At 38.7% G+C, this 16,577-nt stretch overlaps 2 protein-coding genes and 1 long non-coding RNA gene across 4 annotated transcripts in view; 2 read left to right on the top strand and 1 right to left on the bottom strand.

The window, feature by feature from the left end:
• The window catches only part of LOC134667224 (uncharacterized), a 42,142-nt gene extending 38,776 nt beyond the window's left edge, over positions 1–3,366 (bottom strand). The window contains exons 1-2 of the mRNA XM_063524549.1: positions 2,843–3,366; positions 609–762 (exon numbers count right to left, since the gene is read on the bottom strand). Of these exons, the coding sequence (XP_063380619.1) occupies positions 609–762; positions 2,843–3,026 (338 nt within the window). The 5' untranslated portion in view covers positions 3,027–3,366. The remainder of the gene's footprint in view (positions 1–608; positions 763–2,842) is intronic.
• A 261-nt stretch (positions 3,367–3,627) lies between these two features.
• LOC134667225 (diphthine methyltransferase) lies at positions 3,628–16,277 on the top strand. Of its 2 annotated transcripts, XM_063524551.1 has the most exons (7): positions 3,628–4,084; positions 4,273–4,470; positions 10,089–10,218; positions 10,758–11,210; positions 13,705–13,840; positions 14,872–15,026; positions 15,675–16,277. In XM_063524551.1, exons 2-7 carry the CDS (start codon positions 4,279–4,281, stop codon positions 15,827–15,829), a joined length of 1,221 nt encoding a protein of 406 aa, XP_063380621.1. In that variant the 5' UTR covers positions 3,628–4,084; positions 4,273–4,278; the 3' UTR covers positions 15,830–16,277. The 2 variants fall into 2 exon arrangements, with proteins under 2 accessions (XP_063380621.1, XP_063380620.1); XM_063524550.1 differs by lacking the exon at positions 4,273–4,470.
• Positions 7,681–9,767, top strand: LOC134667610 (uncharacterized). The gene is made up of 2 exons (XR_010098663.1): positions 7,681–8,286; positions 8,533–9,767. It is a non-coding gene; the product is annotated as an uncharacterized LOC134667610 (long non-coding RNA).
• Positions 16,278–16,577: the final 300 nt, after the last annotated feature.

The following is a 16,577-nucleotide window of genomic DNA, read 5'->3' as shown; positions in this document are numbered from 1 at the left end:
TTGCATTTTTTTTTGCATTATGGTACGGAATCCTTCGTGCGCGAGTCCGACTCGCACTTGCCCGGTTTTTGATTACGGGTTCGTTGGGAAATAGATTTCGTTTTGAGTAAAGGCCAATCATTGCTTAACATTAATGTTATAGATCTTATAGAATTACGTAGCACCCGAAGAATTAGCGACCCTTTCTCAAATAGGGGCGTTTGACATATCTGGATTCACCTTAATATAAAACTTGTGCCAGATATGTTAAACTCTTGCTCTAAGCCCTATTTAGACGATACGAGAACTCGCATGCGAGTTTCATTACATTGCTTTTTTTGATCGCTCGGTAGAATTGGACGTAACCAACAGTCCGCAATGTAACTAAAATCGCACGCGAGTTCGCTCGCGCCGTCTAAAGGCCGAGCCACACCGGCTTGCGTGTGCGTGACGTGCGCGTGTGCGTGCGCTAAAATGTTGGTGCACGCACACGTCACGCAAGCGGTGTGCCATCTCTCATAAGGATCTGTATACTATACAACGCCGCACGCATACGTGCACGTCACGCACACGCAGCCAATGTGCACAGGCCTTAAATCAGCCCTTAAAGTCAATATTACATCGCTTACCCTTTCTCCCTAATCTGGTGCAGCTGCTTCGGCGAGAGCGGATGGGGCTCCAGGCCCGCGTCGAGGGCCGCGGCGTCGAGCTCGTCGCAGGGCGGCGCCACAATGATGTCGGAGGGCCGGTTGCCGGGGCCCGTGAAGCGAGATGACGGGAGGACTGGAACAAACACGTTTTACTTTCAGGTTTACATGTAATTGGTATCTTTAACATTTCTAATAATGAGAAAAATGGGTCATAAATGAAAACTGTACCTACCTATTTAAATAACAAACATACATATAAACTGAAATAAATGTCATATACTAAGAAAAAGTGACCAAGGCCTCCAGTGCCCCTGGCTGGAATCGAACCAGCTTCCTCTGCTATCGCAGCAGGTGCTTGTGCCATTCGGCCACTGGGCTACAGCTGCATCGGTCTAAAGGCGTGTCTCTATATTGCGAGGCAAACTATCGAACATTGGCTCTCTGATCGCGCAATTGACGCGATCTGATCGAGTTGGCTCGCGAGCCAACCCGGTATCCATTGCGCGCGGCTGCCTCGCGAGCCAATGTTCGATAGTTTGCCGCGCAATATGGAGACACGCCTTAATATTTCCAAGTACTGAAGGCTTGAAATATACATATGTATGTATTACTCAGACTCAGGCCAAGTGAACCATCTTAATATTTTCAAGCATCATATGTGTATATACTAATTCCCTTTTTCTTTGGCACATATTTTCATTCATTACCCAATTAAAAAAATAAACCTTGTACGAGTGCATATCTCTCTTATCTCTTATCATATTTAATTTAATATGTAATCTGCTATCAATAAATTCCTTGACCATACATTTATATTTTATATTCATCTAAAGATCTTTTTGTGTAAAAGACAGCCATGAGAAATTATTAATCCCTATTTATTATTTTAAAACAGAAGCTTACCCATGTTTCATTATATTTGGACCACATGTGGTGTGTAATTTCAAACATGTGTTTGAAACCTCCACTTGATCAGTTGATCAGAATATGCTATTCGAAAAGTGATCTTATGGTAAAGGCCACATGTTTCTTATTCACATATTGAGCAACTCACATGGAACAGTGCTATGTTTCATGTAAGTTATTCAATATCTCAAATAACTTAATACAGGAGTGTTAATGTTTTAATCATTGGAAAGGTTTCCACTGTAAATATTTAGCATATTCTCGAATCCAAATATTTTGATTAATTTATTAGTTTTATTACATAAAGAAATGTGGTAGTTAGACTACCATGATTAATAAAAACTACCTAATAAATAAATCTAAAACTTTGATTAATAAATAAATCAGTTTGAATGATTGGATGGATTTCAAATATGGAACTAATTTCCACCATTCCATGTATGAAATATCTTTCAACTAGAAGAAACTTCTAATTGGCATCATATGAGTTGGTAATAGTGAAAGTAAAGAAATATCTTAGTAATTGAGAACACAGTATAGGCTGACAGATTTTCCTCAGCAAAAGAAACAGACATTGTCTGTGAGGCTGGATGTTTCTCCTTTCACTTGTTCATATATTTCTGTTACATTATAATTTTTTTAATGTTTCTAATTGCCATATAGTAAAATATTTTACATACATTTATATACATACATATTATATAGGAGGATAACTGGATGTATGTCACTCAGAATTAGCCTAACTGCCACTTGCACCAATTCACTAACCCGGGGTTAACCGGATTAACCTGGAGTTATTATGGTTGCCTGTACAATTTGACACTGGTTTAGCGATTTAACCAGTTAACGCTAAGTTATTGGGGAAGGAGCCCTAAATGGTTTAAGATAGAGAAGGCTTGAACCCTAATCAGGACCATAGAGGAAGAAAGACAAACAATATCAAACAGTAGATGTTAAACTTTTGTAAATAATTTTCTTTTTCTGTATGTACCCACCAATAATGGAGCTTCCGGGTTGGAATCCTGGTTAGGTCATTATTTGTGTGTTTATCACAAATATTTATTCCTGAGTTATGGATGTTAATGATGGTATCTGGACATATCTAAGTATGTATTTATCTATGTATACTGTTGTCTAGTATCTATAGTACAAGCTTTGCTTAGATTGGAGTTAGGTTGATCTGTGTAAGATTGTCCATAAATATTTATATTTTACTTATTAAAGAGACCCAAACCACTTGAGAAGAGAAGAGAACCCTTCTCTTGCTATAACAAAACAGAAAAAAAAAACTGATAAACAGTGCTCACCAATAGGAAAGGTTTTCCAATGGTACAAGAAGTCTTCAGCCACTTGCTTGATGTTGTTGACAAGCTGCTCCACCTCGGGTGGAGCGCCGACCAGCTGCACGTCGAAGCGGAGCGCCTCCCGCTCCGGCGGAGGGGTCTCCAGCAGCAGCGAGTTGGGCCGCGAGGCCCGCTCCCCGTCCGCCATGCCTCCGATCACTATCACTCCACTACCTCACCAGGACACACTCTTCACCACTCATAGCTCAATCGTGTAATGAGCCCCAGTGGGCGGAGAACTCGCTTGACCGAACTCATTGTTTCATTATAATTTTATTTGATCAATTCAACATGACATGATCTATAGCTATAGCGCATCGCAGCTGACGATTTATTTCCGTAGGGCAATCTGATACGGGGAGGTCGCCTGTGGTTGTTTTATTTGTTTTGGTCACAAATAGGTTTGGGATAAAAGAAAAAGCGAGAGACGACGACGATCAAACGACGGAACGACGGTCCCCAATCTTTTGACGTGCGTGACAGACAGCTTGTTTTTTTCTAGCTTGGCAACTTGGCAAGTAGCAAGCGGTCTGCCAGCGGTTATAGCCAACGATTTATAACCAATTAAATCGATTTGATATAAAGAAATATCATGTTTACGATTATCTTTTGAAATACTGATAAAATACCGTTTATATCTCTTTCAGAAATTTATTTATGTTCGTATCATCACCCGTAATTGAATTTTGGATCGATGAGAAATGCCAAAATTTAGGGAAAAATATCTTGTTGATCTGGCAGCACTAGGCATTACATTCCGTTTCCAAATTCTTGAACTTTGTTCAAAAGGAAAGAAAGCATCTATTTTCATTCGTTTTATTTTATTAGCGATTAGAAATGGATTTTTACATTAATATATGTCGTTTCACATCAACTTTGTACTTTTAACTGTATGCATTAAATAATATCACAAACTTATTTGTGCCCGCAACAATTTTGGCTGTATTATTTTTGAGTCAGAGTTCACGGCCGGACCTATACAGTAATAAAAAAGTTAGGTGTTGTCAATGTGGTGGTAATTTGTGGAGTTGTTTATTATTTCAGAAATAATAAAATACAGGAAATATTGTATTAAATCATTTTGTTTTACCAAACACATATCACATTCCATTAGAATACGTTATAACCGCTTTAGGTTTTACGTTTTCGTGATAAGAAAAAGCCAATTTCTTTCGTTGCCTCCGACTCCGAAGGTGCTTGGACTAGGTATGTCCTACATTATCTACATTTTAGAGTAGTTAGCAGTTATTTATTTACATTTATGCGTACGTGTTTACGGAATGTGTTTTCATTCGCGATTGTGTTATCTGTTGGTAGTTAGCTAGGTAAGTTTTCGTTTCTTCAGCAAATTCTTTAGGTTTCTTTTGTGTCGCTAATAGGCGTTATATTTTCAGAGCGCGATGGAGGCTATGGATATTCAGGCGGTGGAGTCGAAGCTGAGCGACGTGACGGTTACGGCGATACCGATGAGCGGTAAGAACGTGCACAAAGACTTGGGTCACGGTGGGAGCAGCCATGCGACCATATCTACGGTGCCGGCGGCGTCGCCATCTTCCATAGGGAAGGATAAGGATAACGGGACATCGAAGTACGCGCAGCTATTGGCTGTGATAGAAGAGATGGGTAAGGAGGTGCGACCAAGTTACTCGGGCAGCCGCAGCTCAGCGGAGCGTCTGAAGCGTGGGATCGTGCACGCGCGTATTCTCGTGAGGGAGTGCTTGATCGAAACAGAGCGTTCTGCACGACAGTAAAGCTCTGTCTCAACATCAACACAGTCAATTTTAGCATACCTCAGAAACAAATCTTTGCATAACTGCCAACAAAGTTGCAATATATAGAGACTTCTTAATTTCTCAAGCTCTCTGTTATTGGATTGTGAACCTTAAGAAGCAAAGAGTAAGTTTGCTTGTTGAATAACCTTGAACAAGTGAATTTGAGAAACAAAGTAGTCTACAACGCGAGTTGAAGGCTCCAAATGGCTCTGAAAAAGTTATTATTGCTCATGCAGCAGTCAAAGTATATTAGTGTAAGTCTCAAGTATACTAATAATAATATTTCTTCTGGTAATGTGTCCCTAACATTTATTGATAATAGAACTGTCATAGAATTTTGCAGCCTTATTCTTATTCTCCCTTTGTTTTTCGTTATTTTATAAAACCTATCTATTCAACAGATTTGCATAAAAACAAAGAATAATTTTTATAGCTTCTATCTGGAACAACATTTTCTCATACAAAGATAATATACAAAGAAAGGAAGTTAGATCTGACACATGAAAAACTAGAGCACAAATTTATTTATTTAAGGAATAAGAATAATGCTGCTATAGTAAAAGTTAGGGTCTTATTTATTAGAAATAAAAAAGAAAATATAATTCAGGGTACTTAGACTAAATTTAAGAGATTTATTTTGAAAATGTGATTATAACATATAAATTTTCTGTATTGAAAATAAATAGGCAAAGCACATACAAACTGAGTTAAATAAACCCCTCTGGACTCCTTAAGTATGCTGGTAACGGAGAAAATTCTAAGATGAGGAGAATCAGATACCTTGCTTTGTATATGTATTGCTTTGTCATACTACTGTACAAAGCCTGAATGAAAAATGGGTATACACTTGATTATCTACCTTATATTAACAGTCATAAAGTAAATATTACAAGCATCATGCTCAGGGCTCGGAAACCGGTATTTACTCCATACAAAAATACCAGTATTATTACGTTCTTTTTCGTTCTTTGGTTTATTATTTCTTTTTTAATTGGACAATCTGATAACACTAATTCGTTACCTAAATACATGATCCAGTCTTACGTAAAGAGCATAAAATAATTCAAAATATTGGTCTATTACGGGGTTTTTTAAAAATACCGGTTCCGAGCCCTGATCATGCTATTGGACAGCTTCTTTAAATATAAACTTTGTTTTGTTTGTGTTTAGGTAGAAAATCAAATAGATTTAATCCATCTATAATTCACAGACTAGCTTTGAAACTAGATTTCCAAAAGTTCGAGTTTACTATCTGCTTAATATAATGTATGTGCTTTAGCCAGAAACTGTATTGTAACTGAAAATCTCCAATTAATATAATTTACTTAAGCTGGCTATACACACTAGGGTATGCCTGTGCAGTTTTGCCACCTGCACAGGTATAACATAGCATATGTGGCATTCGAATGTGCAGTTTTCTAACCAGCTTCTACTATGCAGATGAACTGCATATATGCAGATGAACTGCATATATGCAGATGAACTGCATAGGCCAAACTGTGCAGGCGTACCCTAGTGTGTATGGCCAGCTTTACAGCATAACGCAACACATAGACATTGATTCATTGAAAGTTGTTTAGTTGAATAGTAAGTAAGTTACAACAATTGGCAGTTGTTTCCGAATAAATAGATATTATGCATACATCCAGTCCTCTGCATCTTTGGCTAGATTTCGATTCAGGAGGTGAACAAGAGAAGATTAGCGTATTTTATACTATCAACTGAAACTGTCGTTTTTTTAACATGAAAAACTGACAGTCTACCAACAATCAGTTTATCTGTTAAAACAGTCACTTAAAAACTCTAATAATCTTCACAGTTTTTTTTTATTTTTATATTTTACATTTGTTCTTGCTCACAGTCAGCCTAGAATCGAGCAATATGTACAGATTGGCTTTTACACCGACTTAATTTTCTTGTTACTGTTTCTCTAGATATAAGCTTAAAGTTAATATATTTATTCAAAAATGCAGAGGACAGAGCAAAATAGTATTCATGGCACAATTCGTTTCTGAGATTAGTAGGACTTAATTTTCCGGGTTGCTTATGTTCTATTACAATATCTTTTTATTTAAATCTTACAGGTCTTTTAACAAAATGCTGACACATTTATTGATGGAAAAACACACAAAAAAAGATAACATTTTCTCCCAGTGTACGACACTGTGGTGCGGCACAAGCATTTTTGTGCTAAATATGCTTGTGCGGCACAGTGCCGCATACTGGTGGAATCCTGCCTTAACTATCATACTATGTTATTGATGTGATGTGGGAAGTGTGTTCATTGGCTCTAATTTTCATACTATGTATTTGACATTTTTCAATGTCAAATAGGTGTCCAATAGCCGCCAGCCAAACGCCAACGCCACGGTTGCGCACAGCCAACAAGGCAGGGGTCTCCAACCTTTTTGCGCTGAGCTCTTCTTGGTTCAAAGAGAATTTTTAATGAATACCCCCTTTACCGACAAGGTACCCCTTGCCGGTTCGCCATGCCCTCCTGGTTGGGCATCCCTGCTATAACCTCTAGCCGCCCAGACGTCAAAACTTGCCAAGAAAAATGCAATTTTGATTTGTCTAAACCAAGATTCAAATTAGAATGGAACAGGAGACCCTTTTATTGGCCTCTGTGCGGCTAGAGGAAAAAGAGACCTGTTAGAGATAGCTGTCCTGAAAAGCCAGGCTGTGATCGAAACATTTATTGTGAACATCTACCTCAGACAAAACAATATATAAAATAAAATATTATTAATGTTTAATAAGCATATTTTAAGACACCTTTGGTATTTTGTGATGTTGATGTTTCATGATATTAAAGTGAATAGTGCAGCCATAAGTTAGTTACGAAGTCTGTGGGGCAAAAATGTAGTGGCTAATTGTTGTTATTATAGACTGACCGCTTAAATGAGTCCTCGCCTGCGCGGTACGGGGGCGACGGGGTGTGACGACTAAGGGTGGCGGGGAAGGTGCGGGCGGCAGGCGTACGCCGCCCGCACCTTCCCCGCCGCCCGCACGTCGTCCTTCCTTAGTGGTCGGTCTATAGGCAGGTTTACACAAAACGCGAGCCGCCTCGAAATGAATTACCTCGCGAAGCGGCACGTACTGTGTAAAAATTGCTTCTGTAATTTTAGTTTAGCTCGAAGTCATAGATTACTTTTTAGTGTTCCGCACAAAACTTAGTTCACGGAACACTTATAGGATCAATTCGGTCTTGTTTTTTGTTAAAAATAACTATGATATCCTCGAGCTCGATGAATCGGATAAGGATCAGAACTCACTGCACCTTAATGCGGCGTATTAACATTTAAAATAATTGACCCAAAGTCACACATTAATAAATGTGGACTTATCTCTTGCCTCACAGACTAATACTTAATGTAACTGCCCACAAGATACTCATTACAACTAGTTTGAGACTTGGAATCAAGTCACATTAAATGTCTAGTATTAGTTCAGAATCCTTGATGATTTTCACAGTATTCTAATGTACCGAGTGTCAATGATGTACCAAGATTTAAAATGGCATGTAAATTCAAACAATTATGTGTGTATATGCCCAGACACTGTCAGTAAAATTAATAAACTGGGTTCGGTATCCTTGGACAAAGAACCAAAATATAAAAACACATTTTGTATTATGTCCGTGACTGACGAGTATGAGTAAAATTCCTTGGTACAGTCATCAGCATTAGTATCTTACACAACTAGGGCTGCAAAAATATATGACGCGCTCTTATTGCGCACCAAATAAGAACGTGTCACATATTTTTGCGGCCCTAGTTGTGTAAGATACTATTGCCCAGACACTGTCATTAAGGTTAATAAAATGGGTTCAGTATCATTTGACTAAAGAACCAAAATATGAAAAACACATTTTGTGTTAAGTCCGTGACTGACGAGTATGAGTTAAATTCCTTGGTACATCTTTCTAAGAGCAATATAACCTGATATTATGTTTACGTATGATTTTCCCCATACGTATTGCTCAGAAAATGTAAGACCATTCTAAAGGCAATCATGTGACCTCATATTAGAGTAACATTATGTAAGATAAAGTGCTCATTGTTTGGTAATTTTGAATTATTAGCATTAAGTTGTATATATTTTAATTTTCAATGCTGCTTCTAAACTTTGCCCTTTGATTGTAATTTGTTTGCGTTCTAATATGTTTGCCAATTATGATTTAAATTTAAATCTGATGTCCTGTTTGTCATTTTCATGCATTTTAAGATTGGTGTTTATTTCGAAGTCGTGCGTCCAGCAAAAAACAAGGCGCTATCTTTTCCTCTTTAGAAAAGAGAGTGGACGACATACAACATATACAAATTGAAATATTAGAACACTGAGAATAATCTTTGCAGAGGGCGCCTCTAGGAACATAAATAATAGAAACAAAACTAAATCATCATCACCAAACACCTGCCATGGCGCATGGGTTAGACTAAAAACCACCACGGTCTGTGAGAACTTTCATATTAAAACAATTGGTGAATTAATTACATTTACCTATTTTCGGTTTATAAGAAACAGCACGCTGACAGATAAATGGACAGCGGAGGCTTAATGATAAGAACAAAAATAAACTGCTGCAATCTCGGACTTAACCCGGAGGCGCCCTCTGTTGTGAGCAATTATCAATTTTTAATTTGAATGTAACATTTTGGTCCAACTGCCGAAAATGTATACCTTTTAGTATAACGCTAGTGTAAGGAGAAATTACGAAATAGTCTTTAAATATATAAAATAAGTTACCATTAAAGAATAAAGTACTTACTTGAATGTTAAACTTACTAAATGTAATTCGAGTCCATTTCAATATTTTTTATAAATAGATTTTTCCTGTATATTTGTTTCCATTCGATGTCATACTTACATTTGTCTTCTAATGATCTGTACGTTTTAGCTGTTTTATGAATTATCAAAGTTTTCAAAGTAATTGTAAGTATTTAATGAACCATGAAACAGTACAAATTTTTAGCAAATTAAATGTAAAGAATTGTGAAAGAAAATGTTAAATTCATTACAGTTTATGAGAAATAGCTTTAGTCGGCTGTATTTATTCATGTATGGGCATATTTTTATTATATTAATATTAATAAATGGGTTTAAAATAGTACAAATTCGTTTTACTGAATGATATAAATATATTATTAACACCTGTTTTATGTTTTTAATGCATGAAATAATTGTCACAGAGACTATAGGGTTTATATACAGTATGTAAATTAACGAAACGAAACGAAAGACATTTACTCAAAACCGTTAATGTGTAGGTCATACTGAGCAACTTTTACTATGGCACCAACCCCGAAATCGCTTTATTGGTGAATAGAATTCATTTTTAGTTTAGGGTGGCCAGTAATTGACGCGTTACCCTACTTATCCACTCTGTCTGTTCTGTGCTAGTATCATCTAAAAAATTTTACGGCTTTCGTCCCAAGATGGCGTCTTGGAGCACCAAATGGCGGTGGAACACAGGCTACAGTGCGGACTCCGTCGAGTGGTGCCCTGTGGAGCTCTACCGAGATGTGCTGGTGTGCGGCACTTACCAGCTCGAGAAAAAAGACGAAGGTAATGAATATGTACAATATTGTGGTTGTGGTGTGATGAAAAATGCCCCCTCTGAACCCGTTGATTACGTTTTATCCTCGTAAGGCCCACCATATAAAGTTTTCAATTATTTAATTTGAACCTTATTCTATAAGTAAATTAGAACGAATTTCGTTTGTTTTACCTAAAACTGGATAAAAACACATTAATAAGAAGGCGATTTATGTTGAAAACAAGAATATTATTCTTCAATAAGTTTCGTTCATTTTTGTAATCCGGTTCGAAGGACCACTTTTATTATACAGTATGTATCAGAACGAAAGGCAAAGAAAGAGACCCATTAATAATTAGGTCATACTGAGCAACTTTTACTATGCTGGGACCAATCCCGAAAACGCGGAAAAAAAATTGGATGTTTCATACATTTTGCTGGCCTTATGTTGAATTTTCCTATGGGAGAGTCAATTTTATGGGTCTCTTTCTTGGCCTTTCGGTCTGATACATACTGTATGTTATGTTCTAGCTAAAGTGAGTCTTGATTGGTACAATATTATTTTTAGATCAGCAAACGAAAAAACAAACAAGACTTGGCCGGATCTACCTCTTCCAAATCAACCAAGACACGATCGATTTGTGTCCCGCCCAAACCGTTGACACCGCAGGCATTCTAGACCAAAAATGGTGCTATCATACCATTCAAGACCACCCGGTGCTCGCAGTTGTGACCTCAGAAGGGTCCCTCCAGCTATACCAACTGTATGAAAACAATGGTTACAATTTAAAGCTGTGGCTCGAAGATTCGATTGGCCAAGACGTTTTGGCGCTGTCTCTTGATTGGTCGACGAACAAGGAGTCGGGCGAGCCAATGATTGTTGTGAGTGGCTCTGCGGGTGATGTGACTGTTTTTAAGATTGTTGGGAGCGGTTTGATGAGGGTTGGGACGTGGAAGAGCCACGGCTTTGAGGCGTGGATAGCTGCGTTCAATTATTGGAGCCCTGACGTGTTTTATTCAGGTAATTAATTCAAATTAAGGTATATTAGCAGAAGTTCAGTATAAATGGCTATATTAAGCGAATGTGAAGCCGTAGACTACCTTTAATAAACTCTGCAGTAATGACCTGACCTGATCAGAATAATGATATTTTAGTTTATTTTCTTTATTCATCATTGTTCTTAGGTAGGGATTGCAATCCGGACTGGTTTTGAATCCGGCCGGATCCGGCCGGATTTTGGCCTCAATCCGGCCGGATCCGGCCGGATTGGTATTGCGGATAAAAAATTCATCAAGTCACGTATTTTATCATGTTTTTAGCGTTATATGCGAAGTTAAGGATATTTTTTAATGGATTAATAAAACGGGTGTCTTAACAGGAGACCTAGGCTCTCCGAAACATGTCGCGCGAGTGACTAAAAACAAGTGAGTCTAAAGCGTAAATTATTCAATGTTAGTATATGTCTCACAACAGTTTAATTCGATGACGGCTGGTTTAAGTTTCAAAAATCAACGTTTTCATTACTTAACCACAAATAAAATCTTCTTTTTCTCTTAAAATATCTTTAGCCCAACCCACATTTCCAACAAAAAGGTGCTCTCAATTCAACCATTTTAGTTTTGGCAAACAAAATCAATCAACGTGTATACCTATACAAGTACATTTAGTAGCATAATAATAAGTGGCGAGCTGTTGGGGAGTAACGACCCCACGGACCCGAGTGCTCCCGAGAGTCGGTCAGGGTCTCCGTCTCCGGCGTGTCTTCGTCGGTCGGAGTGGACCCCAAGGGGACCCGCAGGACTCTCAGCTCTGGCTTGCCTTAATTGGCCGTCCAGAGAGGAGTCGCTAGAGCTATATGCTCCAGGGGTGGAAGTGAAAGATGCATAAGACGCGAGTTGGCACAGTGGCTGGTAACAGCCACTGGGTAGAAAGCGGCGCACACCTCTCGACACCCCTGAACCGCTCACACCGATGTTGCCCCTGGTCGTCTTCACGACGGCAGTTGCAGGGGCCCATCTAGTCAGCGGCAAGTCACCACCTGCCTCGATAACGTGTGTTAGCATTGTTATGGCAGGTGTCCGAACTCTTTACAATAGCCCAGTCTCATAGTCCACCCAAACTTCAATCCATAGACCGGTATACTATTCACTTTTGCTACAATAGTCCCAATGCCTGCTGAGACCGGTTCATGGGTGTCTATTGTTGCACCTGTGAACGGGTTCCAGCAGGCGTTCTACATGACATTAAAGCTCTCCAAGGGGCCTCTACGTGTTGGATCTGTGTCCCCACGCAAGCCTATCAAAAAACCGGGATTATAGGCCCGTGATATCGAAGGAGAGACAAAATAACATATAAATAATAATAATAAATAAATATTATAGGACATTTTTACATAAATTGACTAAGCCCCACGGTAAGCTCAAGAAAGCTTGTGTTGTTGGTACTCAGACAACGATATATAATATACAAATACTTATAATTAAATACATAGAAAGCAACCATGACTCAGGAACAAATATCTGTGCTCATCACACAAATAATTGTCCTTACCGGGATTCGAAAACCCAGGATCGCGGCTCCACAGGCAGGATCACTACCCACTGGCTAGGTCAGACCGGTCGTCAAAAGTCAACATATATTTCTCTATTTAATTTTATAAATATTTATTCATTATATTTTAAATGCAGGTAACACTTATTATAAGGGGGCTAAAATGGTTTGTACAAAATAAAACGAAAGAACATGTACATTAAATTACAATGTAACAACACAATAAATTGAATATAAACCAATCCAGTACTTACGGTGCACGGAAATCTAATGACACATATTTCGTCGGCTAGAAGACTGGCGTCAACTAACAAACAAGTTGTGTTGCTGTTTGCGAGCGAGAAAATTCGAATACTGGCGAGAACTTTTAAATTTTAGCAGTGTTTTAAGCTGTTATTTTATATTTTAGCGCTTTATTTCACTTTACCGGATCCGGGACCGGATCCGGTGAATTTTGCCGGATCCGGTATCATGAAAAATGTGCCGGATCCGGCCGGATTACCGGATCCGCCGGACCGGATTGCAATCCCTATTCTTAGGCTAGGGTTTTACTTAGGGTTTTTAGTTTATTTTACTTCAAAACTTCAACATTTATTCAGCAAATAGGCCATACAAGCAACAATAATAACAATACATCAACAATTTTATAAAATACAACTAACAATTCAATTTAACGTATTACAATTACCAAATAAAAAATCTATATTTACACATGCTAGATGGCGCCGTTCCGAGTAGTATATTAAAAAAACGGACAAGTGCGAGTCGGACTCGCCTACCGAGGGTTCCGTACTTTTTCGAACAAATCGGTTCGATTTATCTGCACAGTCGGACTGCACAGTTTTATCGCAACGATTTATCGTTACGTATGTAGCCGGCATTAGTAAATAGGGTCTCGTTTTTACCCTTTGGGTACGGAATCCCAACAGATACCTAATACTCTAAGGATACGTCTATTTTACAGGTGGAGATGATTGTGTATTCAAAAGCTACGACATCAGGGTTCTTGACGCGGCAGTAACGACGAACCGCAGCCACGAAGCAGGTGTTACCTCCATCAGGAGTCATCTAGAAGAAGAACATCAGCTTATCACGGGCAGGTCTGTGTCTAACCAATCAATATATTTTTCACCACACCAGCTCGGAAAGGCTTACTTTGCACTTCAAGAACTGATAGCAAAATTGCATTTTATTCACATGGGAGGTAAAGTAATCAAATGCAAATTTTGAGTTGTTTTCTTATGTTGGCTGGTAGAATTGACTTTTAAATGATGATTATGGATGATAAATATTTAATAACATTAATTTGGATTTGATTTGGTTTGATTTTGTTTGATATTTTACATTTAATATTTGCCTCGGGTTGGTGTGGTGAAAAATTTTGTGTTTCACTCGGGGGCAAATTTTGTTTAACCCTCGTGCTTTAAAACCCTCGCAACGCTCAAGATTCCATTTTTCGAACCACTCGCTACGCTCGTGGTTCAATTTTGGAATCTTTCGCTTGCTCGGGTATCAATATTAGCTTGTAAAACAAATAACTATTAGAGCATTCTGTCTAGTGGCGTACCTATTTGAAGATTTGGTGCTATCCTAATAAAATAACCCCTGGGCAAGGAGGTAAAGGTTTACCGCCCAAAACTACCCGTCTTTTTTCTAACTGTGTTATTTAGAGAGGGCCGGGTAGTCTATCTCGCGGCGCTCCTGTGCTAAGCCTACAATTGTTCGGCTTGTGTTGGACTTTGCATCCTAACGCACCTGGCCATGGCCCGTTTTGAGCTTGGAGCAAATATTCCCCTGATTCTACCAGTGACACTAGGGTGGTATTCCATCTGTCCAATATCATTGCGTCACACTCTCATTAAGCAAAATGTGAGACAAAATATACATTGGACACGGGTGGTACCCTTACGCTATTATTATAATTATAATACCTAACTACTCTGAAAATGAGGAGTTGAGGACGCCGCGTTTTGGTTTGTTGACAAGCCATTGGTATGGATTAAAAAAAATTGTGTTAGAACAAATACCTAACCTAAGGGTTTCCAGAAGCCATTGGTTTTTCTAGGCTTCCATATTTTACTCTATTCAGTGATACATTTTGCATTAATCTTTGTTTATCTATTAAATATAGTTACGACGAAAAAGTACGTCTTTGGGACACCAGGAGCCTAAAGCGCTGCTTGACCGAGACCGCAGTGAACGGCGGTGTTTGGAGGCTCAAGTATCATCCCCGCAGCCCTACCAATGTGCTAGCGGCCTGCATGTATGGGGGCTTCAGAGTTCTAGGTATAAATACGATAAGATATCAAGGGAGCGTAAGTAGTCTGTGCGGAAAGAGAAGAGTCGTGAAATGTATAGGATCCAATACACTCTATGAATCTTCTCTTTCCGCACAAACTCTATGTTAACACGTTCCCTGTGCTATAACCGCGAAAATCGAAGTTCGCAAATTGCGGGGATTTTTCTCTGTCACTCTAATTACGCCTTCATTGGAGTAAAAGAGAAAGATCCTCGCAATTTGCGAATTTCGGTTTTCGCGGTAGCCGCTCTGTTCGGGTGCCCCCAATGTGGGGTCAAGAGGCTTTTTTCAAGAGTCCGTGCTTCCACTATGGGTTCACAACTTCAAAGTGGAAGCACACTTGGAAGTCACACGTCCATTTTCATATCAAATAGTATGAGGACAATGAACATGTTAACCTTACGCCGTGTCAAACACAGTCACTCGGACGCTATACGTCACCAAAGTGTAAAAACTGAAATTGAACTTTATGCATATGCACGTAGGTCTATGTTGCTCTGTGGCCGATTAATCCGTCTTCGGCGTTGGACCTCCGGTGCGGATATATCGGTAATTAGCGTTCAAAAGGTTAAAAAGTGCGTCTCTGGGAGACGGGAGCCTAAAGCGCTGCTTGACTGACATATTTATTTTTACAGGTGTGACAGACTCCATCTCCGTTTTGTGCGACTACATGGAACATGAGAGCATAGCGTACGGAGCAGACTGGAAGTTCGACGACTCTGGAACTGTGGCCACTTGTTCTTTCTATGACTGCAGCATGCATGTGGGCAAGGTTGATCTTGAGAACTGATTTTAATACTGGCTTTAGGTCGCTTTTTACCTTCTTCCCCACTGTTTAGGTACCAGTGGTAACAAATTATTATTTTTTCGTATGAACAACTGGGAATAAAAATCCCGACTAGTTATGACTAGTTAGTGAGTTGGTGGTAACTGGTGGTAACTGGGATTGTTATTTCAGTTGTACTGGGGATAAGATGGGGATAAGTAGGGAAAAAAATTCCAGTTATTACCACTGGTAACAACTTAGTGGTAACTGGTGGGAATAACTCGGTGTTTAGGGCTCCATTACTAGTTTTACTTTAAGTCATGTCGTAATAAAATAAAGGTTCATTTTAAACATGTTGTATTTCAATTTGCTTATAATGTCATGATAAATATAATTTATAACAATTACATACTTAATAAAGTAATCATTTGCCGTATGTGAAAAAAAAAATACACCATTTACAAAAAACCAAGGCTTTGGGTAGCTATCCGTACATTGCTTCGTAAATTTTAAAAATTCTAACTGGCCAGATCTCCCTACCGTAAATTTGTACCTTAATATTTTTTACTAAATACAGTCTATGTCCTATCCTTGGAATTAAAGTACATGATTAATTTATGAAGCGCGCGCGCACGCTATGATAGCTCGTACCCTCTTATACAAAAATGCCTTCCATTTTGATTACGCGTTTGATTTTGATGAAATTGTATTGCCAATTCCTGGCGCATAATTCATTTATTAAATGCCCACGTTTTGCTTGAGTCAAAAATAT

Source organism: Cydia fagiglandana, chromosome 9, assembly GCF_963556715.1.
Source record: "Cydia fagiglandana chromosome 9, ilCydFagi1.1, whole genome shotgun sequence".
Lineage (NCBI taxonomy): Eukaryota > Metazoa > Arthropoda > Insecta > Lepidoptera > Tortricidae > Cydia > Cydia fagiglandana.
This window is presented reverse-complemented; position numbering and strand designations above follow the sequence as displayed.